This window comes from Euphorbia lathyris, chromosome 7 (assembly GCF_963576675.1).
Source record: "Euphorbia lathyris chromosome 7, ddEupLath1.1, whole genome shotgun sequence".
NCBI lineage: Eukaryota > Viridiplantae > Streptophyta > Magnoliopsida > Malpighiales > Euphorbiaceae > Euphorbia > Euphorbia lathyris.
The window spans coordinates 16,445,002-16,469,570 of NC_088916.1; the positions used below are offsets into that span (position 1 = coordinate 16,445,002).

Sequence of the window (24,569 nt, forward strand, 5' to 3'; positions counted from 1 at the left end):
TGTGGTTGGCCACGCACCACAGTATGAGCAATTCCGTCTTTGAGACTTTATTGCTCTCGTTTTTGCCCAATAAGTTGTGGGCCACAAATTTGTGAACAAGATTGAGAAGTGGGTCTAGGAGAGCGACTGGGCTAGCAGTCTGGGAGTTAAAGTCTGATATGCCTGTGAGTTGTTCCCAAGCTATATCTTTTGTTATAGGCTTCTCAAAGTCTGAGATCGCCTCTGGGTGATTATGAACTCCCATTAGGGCTGCTAGTGTGGTAGCATCAAGGCGGTAAGGTTTACCGTTTAGCCTAAAAGAATGCTTCCCACCGCCCAAGGGTAGCTCCTTTTTCCAAGTGGTCAAGAATTCTATAGTAAAGTTGTGATAAACCGGAGTCTGTGTTGTGGCTAGTCTATACCAGCCGTGGAATTTGAGGATTTCATTGAAATCCTTCTTTAAGCCTAGACTCGATAAAAAGGTTTGATCGACAACTACGTGTGTAGCAAGGTCTTGCTTGGAAAACCTATCGTACAAAATTCCCTCACGTTCATCAATAAGACCAAAGGGTGGATCATACTTAGCTTGGAGGCTTTCGTCGAACTCGACCTCAGATTCGGCTTCGTTCTCGACGACGATCTTAGCTTTGCCTTTCCGACCCATATTTCCTGAGGAATAGACCAAAAATGGAAGAGTTAGAAAATATTTACAAGTTTCAACATAAACCCCCAATAAACCATTCATAGGCAACAATCATAGCTTTAGGCACTTAGGGACTAAACCATAAGTATTTGGTCCCTAAGTCTTTTACCCGAAATTCACAAAATTCATGCAAAATTGAAGATACCCAATGACTAAAACATAAAAAGAATGCAATTCACAACTCTATTGACAAGTTTCTAACTATGATTTGAATAGTTGAACTTTGAGCTAAAATGGGGATTTTGCCCAAATTGAGCAATTTCTCCAAATATTCATAAATTGAGAATAGAAATCACACCCAAACTATAGATTAATCATTATGTTAACATAAATTACAAGGAAATTAAGAGTTTAAAAGCAAACAAGACATTAATTTGAGAAAAGGAAAAAAAAACCAAAACTTAGGTTTTTCTCAAACCTCAAAAATTATCACCCTAAGCTAAAATCTAAGCCTATGAACATGTTAGAAATCAAAAATAGGTAAAGATTCATACCTTATATCTTGAATTCGGGTTAGAATGAAGAATTTGGGGGTTTAGGTTTTGAAGAAGCAAAAGAGGAAGGAGAAGGGAAGAATGAAAGAATATGATAAAAAGAAAGAAGAGAGAAGGAAAGAAGATGGTGGAGAAGGGGATGATGAGTCACCCCCCCTTTTTCTTTTCTTATTCTTTTCTTTATTTTTTTTTTCTTCTTTCTTTCTCTTTTTTTTTTTTTAATAGAGTGCGGGGGAACAAAGTTTGACAGTATAAATAAACAAACGAGATCAAAATTCAATTAACCAAAATAATAAAAGGAAATAGGAGCAAAATAAAAACAAAAGGAAAAGAAAATGCAGAATCAAATTGTTCAAACTTTGGATTAAAAACCGAGGAGAACCCGATTTCTCCCCCTTACTCAATCCTTTCTCAGGATCTTTGGATTCTTCTCCGTTGTGCTCGGGAGAGAACCCTATGGCCTTTCCTGCCTGTCCCTATTAATCTGAGCCACCTGATTGCTCAAGTCCTTACAGAAGGCTTCGTTGTTGGCAAGCCTAGCTGAGATCTCCTTTAGAAGAGTGATCACTTCGTCAGATTCCTTAGGGTGTTGCACTAGCCCTTGATTTTGCTGTTGGTATGGGGGCATGCCAAGCCCCTGCTCTCTATGCTCTTGAACAAATCCGCTAGGAGGTCGGAGCACATTCTGATTTGAATTCCCGTAAGAGAGGTTCGGGTGCTGAGGCCTCCTGTAGTTGCCATTGTTGTTGTAGGAGTTGTAGTTGTTGGGGTTACCGTTGTTGTAGTTCTGATTGTATCTCGGCTGCCCCCCAACGTAATTGACCATATCCACCCCATCTCCAGAGAAAGGGCTACCTGCTTGACAATCCTTTCCATTATGGTCGCCGCCATAGTGCACGCAGGTGGGAGGTCGGCTAAGCGTAGCCAACAGTACATCCATCTTCCTACTCAAATCCGCAACAGCTGGATTTTGTTCCTGTTCTTCTACAACAAATACCCGCTGCCTAGTGGGGCCGACGAGCTTCTGTTCTTGCCACTGCACACTCTTTCTGGCCAGCTCATTAATCATGTCATATGCCTCTGCTGCTGTCTTTCTAAACAAATCTCCACCCGCTGCGGAGTCGACAATGGCTCTGTTTGTGGGTGTCAGTCCGTGATAGAAGACGCTCACTAACTGATGCTTGGGTATGTCATGATGAGGGCACATGCGCAGCATTTTCCTGAATCGAGTCCAAGATGTGTGGAGTGCCTCATGCTCGGGTTGGTGGAAGGATGTGATCTCACCCCTGAGCATTGCTGTCTTCGAGGGAGGGAAGTAGTAGGACAAGAATTCCTTCTCCAACCCTGCCCATGTTGTGATTAAACCAGGCTCCAGTGTTCTCAGCCATTCCAAAGCTTGCCCCGTCAAAGAGAATGGGAACAGTTTCAGTCTAGCAGCATCTTGGGGGACCCCGTTGGTCCTTGCAGTGTTTGCGCACATTAGGAAGCGATCCAGATGATCATTCGGGCTCTCGTGTGCTTCTCCTCCAAACAGTCCGGTCTGTTGGATCAAGTGAATTATACCAGACTTGATTTCATATGTGTTTGCCGGAATGTTTGGAGCAGCAATGCCTGACAGATGCTGATGTCGGTGGGGTGCCAGGATCTCACTCATGAGACGAGTGTCGCTCTCTGGTCCGGTGTTCTCATTGTTCCGTTCATTGTCAGTCATCTTGATGGGCTCGATAGGCTCGATGATATCGTCTTGCTTCAGCTTTCCGATCTGTTTGCTCCTGCGAAGAGTACGTTCAAGTTCAGGGTTAAGAGGGACAACCGGTATTTTCGCTGATCTCGTAGGCATACGCTGAGAAAAGATAAATACAGAAATAAATGAAAGCTGAAGGGAAATCATACAAATCATACAGTTTTGTACAAGTATAAGAATGGTATGGGTAAACATATACAGACACGTATAGGTGAAGTTGATAGCTACATGTTCGTACAAATGAATACACACAAGCGTAAGTATAAACAAGGATGGTTATCATAAATGAGTATATATAAATAAGTGTATATAAACAAGTATAAACGGTATAGATACGTAATAAAAAGAATCATGATTATAAACAAGTATATATGATATTAACAAGGAAAGTATTCACAAAGAATGCCTAAACTAACAAGTCGACCTTTGGTTCGATATTGCAGAAGAAATAAATCCCCGGCAACGGCGCCAAAAACTTGATGCGTCCCCACCTAAGGTTAGATGAGGACTCACTAAAGGATAAGTATACCCCGTCGTTATCAAGTAATAAATTTCTGGTTTAAGTCCAGGTTATCGTCCACAGGATTTATTTCTGCAAGTATCAAGCTACTTGGTCTCGAATGTTATCTAGGCTTAGGGGGTTTTGAGTTTGGTTTGTTTAGTTAATCTACTCCTAGGTTGAATTATACTAATCCTAGCTAAGTTATCTAATTCTAACTAAATTATCTAAGTTATTATACGCCTAACTAAGTTACTCTACCCCTAATTGATCTTTCATTAATGAAACTATTCGAAGGAACATGGTATGAACGATAATAATAAAGATAGATTATCAAGTCTATTGAATAAAGACCTAATCTGAGTAACATGTATTCAAGGCGATTAACCCTACTTACCCTCCTGAGGTTCCTAGCGCGTGATTCCCTAAGGCCGAAACTAGGTCTAAGGCTCAGTAAATTGGCGCTTAATCAACTAAGAGTTTGTCAATCTCCTAGGCTCTGACTAGGTCAGATTCATCTCGCAATATGTGCCTACTAGATTTTGGGGCTTTTGAATGAGTTAAACCAATTGAATAAAGCGTAAGACAAGGATTAGACAATAAACATAGAACAAAACAAGAGCTAAATTATTATTAAAGGCGAAGGTAATTGTCACAAGATACAATAAGTCAAGTTCGGCAACTGTATCAAAGAGTACAAACATGGAAAGATAAAAGGAGATACAAAAATCCCTTTCAGGGAACCTGTTTACTCTGCAGCCGGCGACTTGATCTTAAGGACGGACCTTGATAATTCCTCGGTAGAAAGCTTTGAAGGAGCTTCAATGGAGGTTGAGGAAGATGGAGAAGATGAAGAAGAATTACAAGGGGAAAGCTAAAATAATTTACAAAAACGAAAGATTCCTAATTTACAATTGAAAATTCCTATTTATAGACGCGTATCGGGCCTCGTTTTGACCTATTTTCGTGTTCTAGTTGGTGTAGGAAGACGTGGGGCCGAACGTGGCTTCGTGGGGTCGGAATTGGTCTTTTTGACCAATTCCCGCAGGGCTGCTCGCCGAGCAGGAAAGGCTGCTCGGCGAGCAGGCGCCTGGTGGCCTGCTCGGCGAGCAAAAATGGCCCGTGGGGCCCTGTTCGCCGAGCGTTTTCGCCCGAAGCGCGCTCGATCCAAGCTCGATGAGTTCCGCGACCTTTTTCGTCCGACTTCACACCTGCAGATGCATAAAAACTCCGGAAAACATTAGTCCAAAAGCCAAATTGATCCGTCAATCGCTTATTTTGAGCAAACGCTTCGTTTGGTGCGACTTTTGACGGACCAATTAGCTTCAAAAGATAACGGAATTCTAATACGCATGCTATTTCGGCCGTATTTGCCTAAATTGATTACAAAACGAGCCTAAACGACGAAAAGTAAATAGAATGTTCTCAATTCCTAAGTAACTCACACAAAAGCATTTAAATACGAGAATTGCTCGCTTATTAGCCAAATAACTCTAAAAACCGTCCTAAAACCGTACCCAAAGATAGGGATTTTTGACCCCTATCAGGCAACTGGCCGGGCTGGGGGGATTTGGCTTTTTTGGAGGCCAGATCGGATTCATTTTGATATTCTTAGCATGGATAAGCAGTTCATTCATTGTAAAGTGAGTATTTCCGGCAATACTCCCTTTTTGATTACCCTTGTGTATGCTGACCATATCTTGTCTAATCGAAAACGGCTCTGGGAGGTTCTCTATTCTATGAGTGTCAGCATTTCGGAGCCCTAGTTTGTGGCGGGTGACTTTAATGATATCGCCTTTATGAGTGATCAGAGAGGGGGATCCAATCATTATGTTAATCGATGTCTGCATCACAAGAATAGTATGGATTTATGTGGGATCTGGGGGCTTCTGGTCATAAATTCACTTGGAAGCGTAATAATACTTTTGTTCGATTGGACAAAGTCTACGCTAATGTCTTAGCTCTAACTTCCTTCCCCGAGTGCTCTGTGTTGAATCTCCCATTCCGTCATTCGGATCATTGTCCTATTTTGTTTAGACTTTTGAGATGTAAGCATCCTAGGGGTAAGAGACCGTTCCGGTATCAGTTGGCTTGGGAGTCCCATCCTAAGTTTAAAGAGTTCGTTCATGAGAGTTGGAGACCTCATTCGTATGTACTGCAAGCTGCTGAAGGGTTCAGGAATAAGGTGCAGGGGTGGAATAGGAATGTGTTTGGGCATATTATCAGAAGGAAGAACAAGTTATTAATGAGGATGGAGGGCATTCAACGCAGGTTGGAGGGGAGGTTTGATCATAGCCTTGAGGGCCTCCTCAGAACCCTTTAGAAGGAGCTGGAGGCTGTGCTTAGGCAGGAGGAGTTCCTTTGGTTCCAGAAGTCTCGGAAGTCCTGGATTAGAGATGGGGATCGTAATACCAAATACTTCCATCTCTCTACCCTGATCAGAAGGCAGAGAAATAGAATTGAGGCCATTAAGGATTCTAATGGTGATTGGGTTTATGAAGACGAGGTTATTCGGAACTTAGCCCTGGATTTCTACAGAGAGCTGTTCAAAGAGGAACCTGTTCTTTTGGAGAGGGCTCACTCTATTGCTACATTTCCTTTAATCAGTGAGGATTGTAGTCAAGAGGCCTTTCAACCTATTTCCCGAAAAGAGATTGACCAAGCTATCTTCAGCATTGGGGCTTCTAAAGCTCCTGGGATTGATGGTCTTCCGGCGGGCTTTTACCATAAGCATTGGGATGTCGTGAAGGAAGGCATCTATAATTTTGTCTTAGGGGTGTTCAGTGGTTCGAAGGATATTGAGCTGGTTAATAGAACCCTCCTGGTTCTGATTCCTAAGATTGATAAGCCTTCTTCCTTTTTGCATATGAGATCTATCAGTCTTTGTAATGTTCTTTACAAAACTGTTACAAAGATTGTGGCTAATAGAATCCATGGCATTCTTCCTGCGATCATTTGTCAGAATCAGGGTGGCTTTGTGCCTGGTAGACAAATGATGGATAATGTGGTGATCGCCCAAGAGATGGTCCACACGATGACGATTAGGAAGGGGAGGAAAGGCATTGTGGCTCTGAAGCTGGATTTAGAGAAGGCCTATGATCGAATTAATTGGGATTTCTTGATGGAGAGCCTTGAGAGAGCTAGAATCCCAGACAGTTGGAGAAGTTTAATTAAGGTATGTATTTCTTCTCCTGTGTTTCAAGTTATGGTCAATGGGGATATGTCGGAGGAATTTTCCCCGGGCAGAGGAATCCGTCAGGGGGATCCTATGAGCCCTTTCCTTTTTGTTATTGCTATGGAGAGGCTCTCTCACCTGATTCAGGATGCGATTGATAATGGGAGTTTCCACCCTGTGGCGATCAACAGCTTCTGTCCCCAGGTGACTCACTTATTCTTTGCAGATGATGTCCTTATCTTTCTTGAGGGTAATGAGGAGCAGTTGAGAGTCATTATGGATATTCTGGATTGTTTTTGTTCGGCCTCTGGGCAGAAGCTTAATATCCAGAAATCTAGGATGATGTGCTCTAATAATGTGAATCAGAGAGTCTGTAAGAGATTAAGTGATCTCCCAGGTATTCCTCTTACTGATTCTCTTGGGAAGTATCTGGGCGTTCCCCTCCATAGTGAGCGTGTGTCTAAAGGCTCCTTCAAAGAGACTTTGGATAAAGCTAATTCGAAGTGTGCCACTTGGAAAGCCAAGACTCTGTCTCTCGCTGGCCGCCTCACGTTAATTCAATCTGTTAATTGTGCTGCTCCCAATCACATCATGCAGGCTTGTAAGCTTCCGGATCCTGTGCTTAATGATCTTGACAAGATTAACCGTAGGTTCCTGTGGGGGGAAGCTGCGGAGGGCAGGAAGATCCATCTTGTGCCTTGGAGCGAGGTTTGCCAGCCTAAAGATTCTGGGGGTCTGGGTATTAGGAAAGCAAAGGACAATAATAAAGTTTTATTAATGAAACTCCTTTGGCTTATGTGGCAAAACCCCTCCTCTCTTTGGGTTCGCCTCCTTTGTGGTAAGTATCGGAAAGACAAAATCTTCGGGGGCCCGAAAGAGAGAGTTGCTAATTGGTCCTTCCTCTGGAAAGGACTTAGTGCTGTGTTTGATGAGTTCTGCTCGGGAGTTGGCCTGGAGGTGGGAAATGGTAAGTCCATTAGTTTCTGGTTTGATAACTGGATTGGGGATAAACCGTTAATTGAGGTGTGTTCTTCCCCCCCGCCTAGTGATATACGCAACTGGAGGATTGCCGATGTGGTTGACTCGGAAGGGGACTGGATCTGGTCAAAGTTTGATACTTTCTTTAGCCTTGAGACTCTCCTTAGAACGCGGGGAGTGAAGGTGAGTAATCAAGAGGAAGACTTGGATAGGCACTGCTGGGCGCTGACTAACAATGGAGTTTATTCTTGCAAATCGGCCTTTGAAGCTTTCTCTCTCTTTAGATCTGATCCTCCCTCGGATGTGTGGAAGTCGATTTGGACCCTTAAAGTTCCTTTCCGTATTAGGAGTTTCCTGTGGCTGGGCGTTAAGGACAGGCTTCTTACTAATTCGGATAGGCACAGAAGGCACTTGGCTGATTCTGGAGCTTGTAGTAGATGCAGAGGCCATGTTGAGATTTTGGGCCATGCTCTTAGAGATTGCTCTAATAGTAAAGAGGTTTGGAGGAAAATTCTCCCACACCATATTTTCTCTTCCTTCATGGCACATTCTGAGGTCGACTGGTTCTCTGATGGTGTTAGAGGAAAGTTGCTTCCATACATGGAGCATGGTGACATTTTCTTTGCTATTATCTGTCACCAAGTTTGGAAATGGAGAAACGAGGAGATTTTTGGAGATAAAACTGTTTTTATGACAAACTTAGCTGATTTCTTCTCGAAAAAACTTTTATCTATTATCGATAGTTTCAAAGGAGAGTCCCTTGCCAGAGCCTCTCAGTGTTGTGATGTCCATCTCGTGGGATGGAGCAGGCCAAGAGAGGGGGTTGTGAAGCTGAATACTGATGGTTCCTACCTCAGTAACGGTAAGATTGCGGCTGGAGGTGTGCTTAGAGATGCAGGGGCGCCTGGCTTTCCGGGTTCTCCTAGAATTTAGGGTTGGGTTCTTCCTTTTCTGCGGAGCTCTGGGCTATTCTTACTGGAATCAATCTTGCTAAAAGGCTGGGTGTTAAGAGGCTCTCTGTGGAGTCTGATAATTTGGAAGCAATCAAAATGATTTCTGAGAATCATTTTATGGGTCTTAACAGTCGCAACCTCATCAAAGCTATTAAAAGGCTTTGCTCCTCCTTTGAGTTCGTAGAGTTCAGACACATTTTTAGAGAGCAGAATCGTGTTGCTGATTGTTTGGCGGCGGCGGGCCATGAAGGGACGTTAGGCGTTACTACCCTTCCTGTTTCCCCTAGTTTCATCTCTCCTCTTCTCTTAGAAGATAGAATTGGGGTTAGCTTCCCTAGGCTAATTCCTGGGTAGTTTGTTGTTGTTGGTTTTTCTTTTCCTTTTCTACCAAAAAAAAAATGAAATATAAATTTACCGAGGTATAATTTATATAGTGCTTTTTTTAAGAATAATTTATATAATGTTAACGCATAAATTTAAAGTAGTAAAAATAGTGTAATCTTTCAAAAAAAAAAAAAAAAAAAGGTAAAAATAGTGTAATGGGTTTCTAAAAAAAATCTAAAATGATAATTTTTTTTGATATAACTGTAAAATAAAAATAAAAATAAAAAACTGATTTTATACTTAAAAAAAAAAAGTGTAATGGGTTGTGCGACCAATCTACAGACGGGTGCACCATAGTATTTGTACGCTTAGCCTTGTGTCTTCTCTACTCTAAATTCTCGGGGACTGTCTTTAAGCGTACCATTTCACTCCAAAACCCTCACTGTCTGTGAAACTTCCTCTGTCAAGATGATGAAGCTATCTCGACTACTGCAACAATCTAGGTTTGAACTTCATTTCCGTAGCTTCATCATTATCGTCCTTCATGTTTGCTTTTTCCTCTGTTTTCTATCCGCGAAATGTTTTTTTTTTTTTCTCTCTATCTGGTGTGAGTAAAGGAAGAAAACGATGTCTTTAACGTACCAACTAGGGTTCCAAGGTTTTGATTCGGGGAAGTCTTAGGATTAGATTTCAGTGTCTGCTATACTTATTGGCATTATGCAGGGAAAACTCAATAACGATTTAGCTTTTGGATGCTAGGATAATTTGAAGGTTCAGTGACGAAAGTTCCTCTGCTGTATGGAATTCAAGATATGTAGTTGTAGTCTTTGTTTGGCACACTTTCAGAGGCTCATGGATTCAAATTTTAGGAATAGGTCATGAACAAAAATGCTGTGAGAATATTGCACATATAAACGCCCCTTCAAACCTAAAATCTGGCTCGCTTATGTGTATAGCACTATATTTTCAAAATGTAACATAAAAAGGATGGTATGCCGTATGCCTATATCTCTCTTTTAACCGGACAACTAATAATGCAGTTCCTCCCATGTTCTTTTTGTAGTTCTTTGTCATTACCCTCTGGATTTTTTGTGTGGAGAAACATATAGAATTATACATTTGTTGAACTCTTGACAGCAGAATGCGCCTTTCGGAATTTATCTTTAGATGTCCTTTTTCTTGTACCATGTTTCTGGTGGCAGATAAGTTTTGTATTGTGCTTTTTTTTTCCCAGAAGTACTTGTAATTTTTTGGACACCTTTTATGCTTATTATATATATTAGTGTTGGGTTCTGAAAGTTCATGTTCATCATATTGACATGTCATTCCAATTATGCTAGGTCTTCAAACTTTGATCTTTGAACTTGTAGGTGATTTAGAAGTTAGGTTTTGTGCTGAACTTGAGATTTTAAGTTTTTTTTTTTTCCCCCTGAACAGGAATCAGATTGGGAACTCTGTTGATGCTAAAGATGCTTTGAAGTTGTGTGCATTTTCATCTCAGGCTAACCATTCCACCCTTCCCACTGCTAGACAGAATTATGCTACCAAAGGTAGTAATAGAATCAATTATAAACAATTTTCTTATTTTCTTGCAAAATTGGATAACGTGTCATTGTAAATCTGAAACTGCAAGAAGTTTTTCAGAACGGATATTTGCTCCATACTCTGTTTTCAAAGGAAAAGCTGCACTCTCATTTCAACCTGTAATGCCAACTTTTATTAAATTGGACGTAAGTATTCCACTTTTCTGTCTATACTTCTGCATGAATTTCCGTTGAGGCAAATGCAGGTTCTCCTCATTTCCTATACATGTTATGCAGTCTGGGCATCATAGGATTGAGCGTCGTGGTGTTATGCTGTTGACTTTCATGCCTTCTGTTGGTGAGCGCAAGTATGACTATGAAAAGAGACAGGTGAAGTTTCTATAAATTCACTTGACCTACAATCTCAATCTGTTTATTAAAGAAGTCCTGCTAGGATCCCACATTTTCCCCCTGACTCACCAGTGATTTGTATGTGTTTGTCATTCTATCATCTATCTCAATCTGTAACTGATTCTGTTGATATTTCTTTTAGCATTTTGCTTTGTCAGCAACAGAAATGGGAACCGTGATGAGCTTGGGTCCTACAGGTTCTTCAGAATTCTTCCATGATCCTTCAATGTTATCAAGGTTGATTCTCTAAGACTCTCTTATCTCGTTTGTTCAAATTTTGCATGCAATTGTAATCTATATACTGGACTCAAGACAAGTCTGCCCCCCCTGCTTTAGGTAGCATTATAAGGTCTCGTTCACTAATATTTTTCTCTGAACTTATGTCACAGTAATGCTGGTCAAGTGAGAAAGAGCTTATCAATTAAGTCACAGTCTGATGGTGGTGGTGGTTATTTCATATCATTGAGTAAGCTTTCTATTTCATCATGATTGCATTTGGGTAATTGGAGTTTACTCTCACTGTCATGCATTTTTTTTAAATATAATTGCACGATAGCAGAGGGCGAGCCTTGGTGCAACGGTAAACGTTGTTGTCGTGACCAAGAGGTCACTGGTCGGGCCGCTCTTTTTTTATAATTGCATGATAGCAACTGTTCTGGTTATAAAAATTTAACATCTAGTCTTTTTTTTTATGGTGGTTTTGGTGAGGTGAATAACTAATAGGAATCATGTTACTAGAAACTAAAAAGAGTCAATACAAATGAAGAACCATAACAACTCAAAAACAAAGAAACAATGTACAACTGGCAGAACAGAAGCTATATCTGCTAGTACTCTCCAGCTATAGAACACAGGCATTATTAGGTTAGAGTGTTCTTGTTCACTATTGCCAATTGTTAAGTAACTGTTTGTCTAAATGGGCAAAAGACATGCATTTGCTTTGCTCAGTTATTTTCTGTTACATTACATCTCTTCTTCCAGTTATGGTAAATGGCTGCCAGTAGAACAGCTTTTTTAATTCTGTTTGGAATGTTCTTTCCTTGTGAGTTATGCATTATGATTATGCACATGCACTTGTTCTTATTTAAAGCAAATCTGGGTGGAAGATATTTCTCATCAACTCCATCCATTCATACTTAAACTTTTCTTTTTCTAATTGAGCATAATATTAAAATACTAAGAACATGTGCTTATTCTTTTAATTTTAATTATGGATTATAGTTTGTAATTGATTGTATAGAATTTTTGTTACTGCATTTATGGTTGATCAAAGGTTTTAACAAGGATTCTGTCTAAATATGTTTTCTACAAACTGAGGGTATAATCCTTCTTTTGCCCTTAGTTCAGAATTTTCATTCATTGGTTTCTTTAATATTTTTTCTTAGTTCTTTATTTCGGAAAAAATGTAAAAGATGTCAGTACTCTTCCTGATGATCTCCTTCCTTTCCTGCCAAATTAATTACAAAAATTTATGTGCTCCTTTGGAGATTGCCTTTTGTTAACTAGAATGGAATGGAGAAAGAGAAACACAGTCCTAGGGGATGCAGCAGGGAAATAACATTCACTAGGCAGTTTATGAGATTTGTATGGGCGCTGTTTATTCCACTCCTTTCTCTTTCCCCCTCTGTGTCTATTCAGTAGTTACATATCCAGTCCATGCATATTTTGGTTTGAAGATATTGACTTGTAGTTTGGCATTACAATATACTAAATTTATTTCAAAAGTCCATTTTGACTATAAGAATTCATATTAAACTAAAACTGAGAAAAAAAAGACGGAGACAAAAGCAGACTGGAGGATATGTTTTCTTTTTGAATAATTGTTGCATCCACCATATATTCCTTCTTTAACTCCCTCCAGTTGAGACCATAAAAATTTAAAATCTTATATTGCTTTTGACAAGTTTCTCTGCAAGAACTCTAGTTTCTACTGTCATGGATCATGAGGATGATGATTGTGTAGTGTTTAACCCTCATATCTACCAAGGATCTTTCACTTTGTTGCACTGGTTCACCTGTTATTCTCTTTCAGTTTAGTAATAGTTACCAACAATTTCACTAACATATTTAAGTCCATGTGTTTAAATATGTTAGTGAAATTGTTGGTAACTATTACTAAACTGAAAGAGAATAACAGGTGAACCAGTGCAACAAAGTGAAAGATCCTTGGTAGATATGAGGGTTAAACACTACACAATCATCATCCTCATGATCCATGACAGTAGAAACTAGAGTTCTTGCAGAGAAACTTGTCAAAAGCAATATAAGATTTTAAATTTTTATGGTCTCAACTAGAGGGAGTTAAAGAAGGAATATATGGTGGATGCAACAATTATTCAGCTATGGAAGCCATCCATCTAATGAGACAATTAATGTAGCACTATCGAAATAAGAAGAAAGACTTGCATATGGTTTTCATTGACTTGGAGAAAGCATATGATAAGGTACCAAGGGAAGTACTTTGGTGGGCCTTGATAAGGAAAGGCATTTCGCCGAAATATATTGACATCATAAAGGACATGTATGAGGGAGCATGCACGAGTGTACGTACTAGCGTTGGGAAGACGGAAGAGTTCCCTATTACGATTGGAGTGCATCAAGGTTCCGCACTAAGCCCATTTCTTTTTGCCATCGTTATGGATGAACTAACAAGTTCACTTCAAGATGGTATACCATGGTGCATGCTGTTTGTAGATGATATTGTGTTGGTTGATGAGACGAAAGAAGGAGTGGAGAGGAAGTTGGAACTATGGAGACAAACTCTAGAATCTAGAGGCTTTAAGTTGAGCCGAAGTAAGACATAATATTTGGAGTGTAAGTTTAGCGGCCATAGGAGTAGGGAGGCAGGGACAATCACCCTAGATGGGAGAGTTGTTCAGGCCTCGGATTGCTTCCGGTATTTAGGATCTATTATCCAAACGGATGGAGAAGTAGATGGAGATGTTGCTCATATTAAAGCTGGTTGGTCGAAGTGGAAGAGTGCTACGGGTTTCCTTTGTGACCCCGGCATGCCTAATAGATTGAAGGGAAAATTCTACCGCACGGCAATTAGACCAGCATTGTTATATGGTATGGAGTGTTGGGCAGTGAAACACTGTCACATCCATAAGATGTCGGTGGCGGAGATGCGTATGTTGAGATAGATGTGTGGTCATACGAGAAAGGATCGGGTGAGTAATGAAATAATTAGGACAAAAGTAGGGGTCACATCTATTGAGAATAAAATGAGAGAAAACCGACTAAGGTGGTTTGGCCATGTGAGACGTAGAGCGCTTGATGCGCCGGTTAGGAGAACTGAAGAGTGGCAAAGGGATGTAGTGGTGAGGGGTAGGGGAAGACCTAAGCAAACTTGGAGGAGGGTGATCGAGAGTGATAGGACGGAGTGGAGGGAGCGAATTTGTGTCGCTGACACGACTTGATTTCACGGTTTTATATGATGGCTCATGTTAGCCGACCCCGAATCATTTCGGGACTAAGGCTTTGTTGTTGTTGTTGTATTTAAACACATGGACTTGTAGTACTCTAGCTGGATTGATCATCAATACAAATTTAGTAATCTGTGGCTTACTTGTTTCTAGTAGTGTAAACTTCGCTCAGCTTGTTCTATTGTTATTGCATGAAAAATTGAGATATTGATATTTTCATCTAATTCAGGTCTTGTTGTTGCTTTGACTTTATGTTTTTATTCTCTTTCTTATAGCTCTTTCCAATAGAATGTAGATTTTTAGTTGCTAGTTTCTCAATATGGTTATTCTTTGTGCAGGTGTTGTTAACAATATTTTGAAGTTTAATGATCGGTTCAATGTTCCTCTAACAGCTGGTGAATTTACAGTTTTAAAGACAGCTTGCAGTGTATGCCAATCCTTCTTTTCTACTTGCTGCTTCTCAATTTAACAAGAATGATGGCCCTTTAGTTTCCTTCTCCCCTTTCCTAATCCGATTTAGATATTTTTTGGACATGCCATAACTTTATAATCATCATAATCTAGTTTTGCAATCTGTATGAATATGAAAGGTGCTTCCTTATTTTTGCTTGGTTAGGAATTTTTGGGAACTTCAAAATTAACCAAATGCTATAACTGTCAAAGAACCAATTGAACTAAAAGCTTAAGCTGATAGTTAAAGCCCAAGAATAGTGTTATGTAAATTTCTGACACCCCTTACATGAATGCCCCTTGGGATTGAAGCATGTACAACACATACCCATCTTACATGTGCTAAAATTTAATCAACAAATGAGGTTGCCAGGATTGGAACCATCGACCACTTGGTCTAAGAGTCTCTGATAAGATGAAACCATAGTTTTGTTCCATGTTTAACTCTACTTGGACCTGGTCAGATGGCTGCTTTTTTTCTGTATACATTATTTGAAGCCAATAGAAATCCAATTTTACTTCATTCTGCCGTTTACTTCTCTGCAATAGAGGAGATATTTGTGCCTATTCTATAATGTTCATTGATGATCAACAATAATATTGGATTATATTGTATTCTCCTCTTTTGTTTGTTAGACACCGGGGGTATATTTTCACATGATGTCATCTATTGGTTTTTGTTTACATAAAACCATATTCAAACTTCAAATTCCAAAGTCCTTGGAATCTTGAAGGTGTTCCTAACACTTTCTTGCAATATTCAGACGCTGTAAATTGTGCGTCGAGAACAAAATGCTCTAGTTATTGAGATGATGTGTTCAGTGACCGGTTTTAACTGAAAAAGAAAGTGTACTACTTCAAGATGATCGATTGATTGATGGCCTGTTAGCAATTAAAATGGAAAGAAAATCCTAGAGGGTTGTGATGCCACATATTTATGCAAGTTCGCCATGTATTATGTGATTGTAATAATGTTTTGCATTCTTTTCTGCAGTTTGCATTGCCTTATATCATGGGGTGGGATCAGTTGACTGGCAAGTTACCTGAAGGCATGGCTAACAACAAGTACCTTAAAGTCGTGGTTGAAAAACCAGCTGTTGCAGATCGGGAGCAGCCTGATTTAGAATGGGACAGATGAAAAGGCTGATGATGCATGTTAGGATGTTTTCTGCGCGGCTTCATAGTACCATCTCATGCTTTGTAGATTTTGCATATTTTTGAATGGGGCTTTGGCTTTGGCTTTGCTAGACTGTACTTTTGCAGTGTTGAATTTGTCCCTTTAAACAGATGTTCTTTTTCCTCCCTAGTCATCTGAATGCCATCAGCCCTTGTAATCCGTAAGCGGCATATGCATTGCATAGCATATGTAATGTCTCTGGACGGTTTTCTGGAAGACGTACACATTTTTCCATGCCTAGATAGCTCCTGAATGAAAAAAATGCCTTTGTTGAGCTATAAAATGACGTCGGCTCGTTTTTCTAGTGTCTTATTGTTATAGTGTTTCAGGCAAAATGATTTCATTAGGAAACAGTTAGAATAAGGACTGTATTGAGCTTCATTTAGTAAAAAGCATACAAGTTTTAGGGCTAGTGAAATTAGTTTTTGAGATTTACACATGAGAAGTTAGTAGAAATGAACTGCTTGTGTTTGATAGATATTACAGAAAACCTACAAACTGATTGATAATGTGGTAACACTGACATGAGTTTCATATAGAATGAGTTGCACAAATTTAGGATCAATTGAAAATTTCACCGTCAAATCTGTCTTCAATAGAGCTTGGGTAATACCATTAGAGTCATTAGAGTCGAGTAGTGTTGGGTACCTGCAAAATCCGTATCCATTGCCATCCCTCACTACAATTGTCCAAAATTTGGAAGTCAAGGGAGGAATTCTTCCCATCCAAAATGAACGCAAAAAATCTTTATAGTGTAAAATATTAAGTAGTGTAAAATATTAAATAGGGTTAATTTAAAAAAAAACCCTATGGTTACATGGATTCACAAATAACGTTCTTGGAGTTAATTTGATCATTGATGACTTTATAATAGAAAATTTCAAGAATTAAAATTATTTAGTGCCATATTTTAGTTTGGAATTATATTTTTTATTTTTCAAAATTATCGTTTTTAGAGTAAAAGCTGAAGAATTAAAGTTGTTTAGAATGTCATCAAATTTTTAGAATTTTCTATTTCGAGATCATCAATGATCAAATTTGCAGTGTCAATTCAAAAGTCATTGATTTTGCAAATAAGTGACAAGCACAGTTCTTATTTTGAGGAAAACACACACAAGATGTCATTTGCAAATCAACGAAACCACATGGGTTATTTTTAATTATCTCTATTAAATATTAATGTGAATAGTTTACTAGAACCAATAATAAAATTTAAATATGTGTTAATAAAATTTAATATTAAAATGATTCAAAAAAATAATAATTTAATATTAAAATAAAAATATTCGGTCTTATTTAATTTCTCTTATATAATCATTAGAAATATGCACTTCAATATTGAATTTTATTATTTCTTGTTTGGATTTTATTATTGGTGTTATGTATAATATTCACATTAATATTTTTGAAGAGTTCACATTAATATTAATAGTTATTTTGTTTACCCATTTTACGTAGCTTTTGATTATGTGTCAAATTATAAAATTTTATATTTTGTAAAAAATTTAAATATTTGTTAGAATTTAGTTTACCCATTTTATTGCACAATAATTATAATTTAATACTAATAAAAGACGATTGAATGTATCAGACCTACCATGTTCTTATAATTTTTCATCAAATATATTATATTCTCATTAAGATTTTTGTTCATTATATTAAAAAATAATGTTATTTCTTTTTTCTCTCTTACCTTTAACTTATGATTTTTCTGTGACGGTGAATATGAATATTTCTCTCTTAATTTCATATCATAAGTATTGCTAAAGTGATTTTTCTGGTCAACTTCGACGGTGTCTCCCTTCCAGGGGTAGAGACAGGAGGGCGCGGCCCCCCCTCCCCCCTCCGGCCGCCGGAACCACTATGGTTACGAATAGTTTCATCCCCCTAAAATTAGTCTATATAGACTCTATATCATAATAATATTCCATTGTTTAAAGATAGATGAGATTGTTAAAAACACTTACTTTTTTAAAAGATCCTAAGTTCAATATTTATTTAAATTTTATTTTTTCAATAATTATAAAACTATGTTACTATTATTAATTAAATTATTTATTTTCATAACACTTTTGAACTCATTTTTATTATGTCTTTTCTATTATAAAAAATTAATTTCTTATCTTTGAGACTCAAACAACTTAATTTCTAAATTAACTTTTAAAATTTGAAAACTAAAAATAAAAAAATAAAAAAATGTTATAATTTTTTTAGAAACTAGTATTGAACTAATAAAAAAATTAAATATATCACATTACGATTACGATGTTAGGCTTGTCCAACATTCAAAAGTTCAATATTTTGGACCTATCAGGTACTCCCTAAATCCAAATTTCTAATTTTTTTTAGGTCTGTTAGGCATTTCTAAACCCAAATTTCTAATTTTTTTTGGCATGTTAGGCTTCTATAAATCTAAATTTCTATTTTTTTTTGGCCTTAGACCTCCTTAAATCCAAATTATTAATTCTTTTTTAGCCTCTTAGGCTATCTGAAAAATCAATGTTTTTAATTTTTTTTACATGCTCAGCCCTGCCTAAATCCAATTTTTTTTACATGTTAGGACTATTAAACGAAATCTAGCTTAATTTTGAGAAATTGTATATTAATACTTAAAATTGGTTCTTGACCATTCAAATTATAACACACATATATACAAAAAAAAAATTAAGCAAGTTCGATTTAGCAAAAAAAAAAAAAAATTTCCGAACGCCCGTGTAAAATCGGTCTCCCAACCGAATAATCATGTATTCGCCACTGCTCCCCGCTTATATTTGGCCCGAGAAAGTCACCTACGCACCTTTCCACTACAGATTTATGTTTGTAGAAGATCTGTAGCTGACTGTCATCTGCTACGAAATTTCATTATTCCGCTACAGAATTTTCTGTACCAGATCAGTTTTTTTTTTCTTTCTTGTAGTGTTTTATTTTCCATGTAAGAATCAAGGTTCGGAAAAAGAAAATAAAAACGTACAGGTTTTTTATTAGTATTTCATATTTCAAATTCCTTGATTTTCTATAAAAGGGAAAAAAAAGTAAGCTTCCAATTAATGAATATAATTGAACGATTAAAATAGTACTTATCAGCATTTCTCTGTCAAGAAAAAAAAAAAACATCACCATTTATATTTCTTAACTTTTAGTAATTAATATACCCTATTTCAGTTAAAAATACCAAAATCTTGTTATCTAAAATATTTCTTTTTATAGTTTATTGGATTTCTCGGTTCGAAGATCGTCGGACACCCTTTAGCTAAATTCTATCCCAATTAAAGTTTTTTTTTTTTTTTTGCGTACACTAGGACTCAAACTTGAGATATAACTTAAGCGATTTGAAGCTTTTAACCATTCAAGCTAACGGGTAATTATCTAAAATTATTACTACTGCTATTTAACAATCTTCTTAGAACTTAACAATATAACAATCTTCTTAGAATTATAGACGTAAGCATTTTTATAATGGTATCCCTCTTAAATCATTAAACGTTTAATGATTTAAGGAGGAACTAAGAGACTCTTGAAGTTAGATTTTGCCAAAACTCCTCAAGATTTAAACTAAGAGCCTAACAAAAGAGTCAAGTTAGATATGCTCTAGTAACAACAACAAATAACTAACAGTAACAGTCAGCAGCAACAACTAAGCCAAACATGCCAGCAACAAGCCTTTTAGCCCTTATTCCTAAGTCTAATGGGTGAGGTAAGGCCACTTTAGATTGTGTAACAGGGCCTTGCAGTTTAACTTGCTCACTAAAGAGTGCAAAATTTTGTAAAGAAAGAGACAACCAATGTACCTCATTTGTAAATGGAGTTGTCCTCCAGAACACCTGCATCAATAATCAATCAAGAGGGTGCTCCTATAAAATAAAAGACCATGCTGTAAGGAGCATAAAACTGTAGTTGATATAGGTAGGGGTCGAGAATAGTTAGGGTATCCGCAAGTAATGCCATTCCCGTACCCTTACTCTTTTGTTATTGGACCTACTCGTCCCATCCCATGCCCCGTCCGATTACCCTAATGGGTATAAATTTTGAATCTCATTGCCGTCTCATTTACTGTACCCGTTAAGAATCATCAAATAAATTACCAATTTAATGAAAACTTAAATAAAATAAATATTCTATAATTTTAACAAACCATACAAAAATTTAACAAACAAATTCAAAATTCAAACGTTTAAAGTTCTAAATAACTAAGTAAGTAAAAGACAATCAAAATAAGTAGTTCATCTTCTTACTTTTCATTTTTTCCTCCATTTTTTATCCACGTACATGATGGGTAACGGGTACCTTAGAGGTGTTCCCTTCTCATCTCATACTCGTCACGGTGTTCTTTTAAATCTCAGTCCCGTCCCAAGCCCTTTTATAAAGGGTTAGGTAGTTGTTATGAACCTTAGCGTAGGATCTAGTCACAGGTCTAGACACAACAGAGCTCTTCTTTGAATCTATATTGAATTGACAAAAAGCAGACTCGTCCTTGACAGAGCCCCTTTCTAATTCTGAATTTTGAGAGAATAAAAGTTCTTTCTTATTGAATAGAAAAAACCTTTATATATAGGCTGCAGATACAAAATAATTCCAGATCCTAAATTATAGGGATAATTATATCATTCCCTAAATTATAGGAATCAATACTAGCAATTAAAGGAAACAAAATAATGTTTTAAAATGACAAAAGGAAATAAATTTAAATTCTTGAATAGGAAAGTAAATAAAGTAAATAATAGGAAAGTAATCAGGATGAGGATTTCTTCTTTCTTTGGTAATGCCTTCCAATAAAGGCGTCCGTATCAGTAGTCCCATTAGAATCGGGTAGTACTGAATACCCACGAAACCCATACCCCTTACCATCTCTAGATATAAGGTTCAGGTGGCCATAATATTAGTAAAAGCAGTTGAGTAACTTTTATGTTAGGTTTTGAAGTTGAGTGGCCATAATGTTAGTAAGGACAAAGTTGAGTAGCCACGGGTATAATTTTGTTACGATTAGGGATTTTTGGAAGTAGTGAATAGAGAAGAATTAGGGTTGGAGATAGGAGAAGAATAAGAAGAGAAAGAGAACAGAGAATTAGGGAGAGAATATCAGAAGAGAGAAAGAAGGAAAGAGAGAGAGTTTCATTCAATATTAATCTGATACCTTTTCCATACAAGGCATGACTCTATATAGACCAACCTACTGCTGATGTGGCAGCAGTTACAGAATCCTACAGCTGTAAATAATACAACTGTTACCGCTGCAAACAGTCCTAAATAACAACTAATTAACACTTAAATGTAAAACAATCACCCGCTCTAATTTTTTTTTTTTTTAAAGTTTAGGTAAGGGTAGGTCTACCCACTCCCAAGGTCAGGGCAAACCACAGACCTCGATGAGGGTTTACAGTGGAATTTACAGATCACCCGCTCTAATAGCTAATAATTCCCCTTTTAATTTCTCTAATAATTCGAATAATCGTGACAAATTTACCCCATTAAAAAACCCTTTAAACAAATCAATCCGCTACATAAGAGAAATTCAACACATTGAAGCAACTTTAGTATGCTATATTCACACAAATATATGTTAACATGTATAATTGCCATGAGAATTGACTTCCATTCTATTTTCCAGAAAATGTTTCTGATTGATATGCATTTTTTCCACAAAAATTAAAATTCCGAGCTCACACATAAAAAATTTCACTTCTTTTTTCATAGTTTCCAAGTTCAATTGTTGGAATCAGAGAAAGACAGATCAATTTGTAAGGGAAGAAGGTAAACCAAAATATGGTGAATAAATACACAACATATTAAATGCATATAAGTAGCCTCAGCATTTTTTACAAAGAACTAGATAATCTTCTAAACTCACATGTAATATATGCATTGATTCTATTAAACATAGAGTGAATCTGATAATATGATTCCAACATGTAATCACAAAGCACATACCTCCATTCCAGAATCGGCAAGGCTGCAATTGATATGAGCTTCTATCCACTCATTATCCGAGCAAAGATTGATCCTCGTACGCGTTGAATAGTAAGTTTTCCAGTTTTATAATCAGTGGGTGCATCCAAAACCACCACAGATTGACACCCAAATTATAAACAGTATCAAGCAAACAGCTGCATCTATGGCCAGAACAATCCTCACTTGGCGCCACCACTTCTTTCGAATGCTTTGAGAGCTTGACCTGATCCTCACTGAACTTAAATCTTTTTGTAGTGAAATTGGAGAAGCTCCTGCACCTTGGCTATTAGAATCCAATGAAGTCAAATCAACTTTCACTCCTCTATCAGTGGATCTTCTGTGCTCTTCCAACTCAATATCTCTCAATGCAATCACATGATCTTTTAATTTCTTGTTACATTTTCCTAATAAAGGTGCTTTTGTGGAAGTACAAACTTCAATTTCTCCATTTGCATCACTTGGAGAAGGAGAGAGCCCCACATTATCAGATGAAGAAGTTTCAGCATTCCAACTATTGCTTGTTTGAGATACATGTTCCAACGAAGTTATCAAACGTCTAATAACAGGCACGAATTGTTCTTGTACATTGATTGAGCTCAAACTTGAAAAACTTCCTCTTGCTCCCTTTCTAGCTGCCTTCTTGAATTCATCTCTCAAATGCTCTAAAAACTTAAGTACAGCTGGATTACCAAGGCCTTCATCAACAATTGCAAAATAGACATAACCATCCTCCATTAAAAATCCAAAAGTTCTCTTCCCAATTGTCTCAAAATACCACTTATGATATGGAGGAGCACTTTCTAATGACAAGGCCACCAAATTGTCAATCTCATGATTTCCTCCACGATACACATAAAGAAGCCTGTTGCCTCTAGAGACACAGCAATACTGAACAGTGTTTCCAATTGAATCCATTTAAACAGTAAGATCCACCAAAAAGTCAAGACTTTATAACCACAAGCTATTTAGTGTCGAGAAGAATCTAAAACACCACAATTTGAAAGAACAGAAACCCAATCAATTCCTCAATAGATGAAGCGAAAACCAAGCAAAAAGCAAAAAACTCGTCGGCAACAAAGTCAAAACCCTCTAATAAATACCAACAGAGAACTTCAGCTATATATTCAAAATCCAGTAAGAAATCCCTCATACCTTTCCTCAAACCCCAGCCATATAGATAAACAAAGAAAAGCTAGCTTTCCATGGCTGTCATTAGCTCGTCAAGATTTAGCACGAACACAAACAATTGAATCATATTTAAGGCAACAACAACAGAATCTAGGGTTTCGCGATGACTTCTTAACAGTCAACATTTCCCCAAAATCGTTACCTGTAAAACAATAGCGGAAATTGATTAGCATATAACAGAGCAAGTAAGATCGAACTAAAAGATTATCAAATAAAGTCAAAGATCAAGTTAAGAAACTGAAAAAAAATTGCAAAGAGAAGCAACCAAACTGTACGAGGAGGATGGCAGAAAAGCAACAGAAAGATGAAAAAGTGGAATGTGAGAATAAACTAAAAAGAAAAGTTAGATACAGATCAGTAGATAGACATGATTACCCGTTGATGAGTTCTCAAAGTAGTTCAGATTAGGTAAATCCAGAGAGAGCAGATGAAGATTTCTCTGAAATGATGATTTTGCAAAAGAAAATATGTAAAATGATAAACAACTAAACATGTTATTTTCTGCTTTAGTTGTACAGAATTGACCGTTTGACTGCCTAATCACTTTGCTTACTCATGTATTTATTTGGGATTATTATACTTTAGTTTAATCTCCAGTAAGTCTCTGGATATGTTCTAACATTTTCACAACTATTTTTAATTTTCACACAAATTCAACTCATGAAAAACGGTTAACTAAAAAAAAAATGACTTAATAGCATTCTGAATATCTCCAAAAAAAAAAATTTTTGATTGGTAAAATGTTTTTGATAGCCCTTTCAATCTGGATAAAATATTCAATTAGTCATCTGAACTTTGTAAAATGTAATCGATTAATGACTCAGTTACAAAAAAAGTAAGTTAAATACGGAAGGTAAGTTGTATGTCTTAAAATGTTATTATATAAATCACAGAATTAATTAAAATATATTAAAAATGAAACTTTTACATACAAAACTATAAAACTTGTTTTCTTAAATATTAGAACTTCATAACCCGATCTTATTTGTTTTACTTTTTTTAAAGATGCGTGCAATATATTTTTCGTATTTAACTTATTATTATTATTTTTTTTTTTTGCAACTGAGAGATTAATTGATTATATTTTGCGCAAGTTTAAAAAGCTAACTAAATATTTTGTGCAAATTGAAATGGCTATTTGGACACTTTAAAAATTGAAGGGGCCAATCAAATTTTTCGAACAAATTCAGGCAACAAATAATGTATTAAGCCATTAAAAAAAACCGTAAGTAAGCAGGTAGTAAAAACTCAATGTGTATGCAAATTAAGAAGAGAAATTTACATTATAAGTTCATTTTTAAAAAACTGCCTATAATTATGTTAAATCATAATTTTGAATTATGTCAAGTCAATAAATTATTAATTTTAATCTATTTTAAAAATTAGAGTTTATAAATTAGGGGTTTAGAATATATTGTTTAAGATTTAAGATTTATGAATTAAGTTTAGAATTTGTAAATTTAGATGTAAAGGCATATCTTATTTGTTATATATAAAAAATAATGACATATTTAGAATTAAGTTTATTTAGTTGCAATTTTGCAGTGAGAGTTATGTTATTCATGTAGGAAACTCAATTAAAAACTAAAGTTTAATTTTT

At 36.8% G+C, this 24,569-nt stretch overlaps 2 protein-coding genes across 3 annotated transcripts; one reads left to right on the forward strand and one right to left on the reverse strand.

The window, feature by feature from the left end:
* Window positions 1-9,195: 9,195 nt before the first annotated feature.
* Window positions 9,196-16,142, forward strand: LOC136235170 (single-stranded DNA-binding protein WHY2, mitochondrial). Its single transcript, XM_066024719.1, has 8 exons — window positions 9,196-9,352; window positions 10,287-10,399; window positions 10,494-10,579; window positions 10,670-10,762; window positions 10,926-11,020; window positions 11,173-11,249; window positions 14,547-14,635; window positions 15,653-16,142. Exons 1-8 carry the CDS (start codon window positions 9,318-9,320, stop codon window positions 15,794-15,796), a joined length of 732 nt encoding a protein of 243 aa, XP_065880791.1. The 5' UTR covers window positions 9,196-9,317; the 3' UTR covers window positions 15,797-16,142.
* Window positions 15,831-23,494, reverse strand: LOC136235169 (phytolongin Phyl1.1-like). 2 transcript variants are annotated; one of them, XR_010691689.1, is made up of 3 exons: window positions 23,345-23,494; window positions 19,624-23,111; window positions 15,831-16,483 (listed from the first exon to the last, which is right to left on the reverse strand). XR_010691689.1 is itself a non-coding variant. In XM_066024718.1 (3 exons), exon 3 carries the CDS (start codon window positions 22,694-22,696, stop codon window positions 21,872-21,874), a length of 825 nt encoding a protein of 274 aa, XP_065880790.1. In that variant the 5' UTR covers window positions 22,697-22,763; window positions 22,934-23,111; window positions 23,345-23,494; the 3' UTR covers window positions 21,500-21,871. The 2 variants fall into 2 exon arrangements, 1 of the variants encoding a protein (XP_065880790.1); XM_066024718.1 differs by lacking the exon at window positions 15,831-16,483 and having other exon boundaries at window positions 21,500-22,763; window positions 22,934-23,111.
* Between the last annotated feature and the right edge of the window lie 1,075 nt (window positions 23,495-24,569).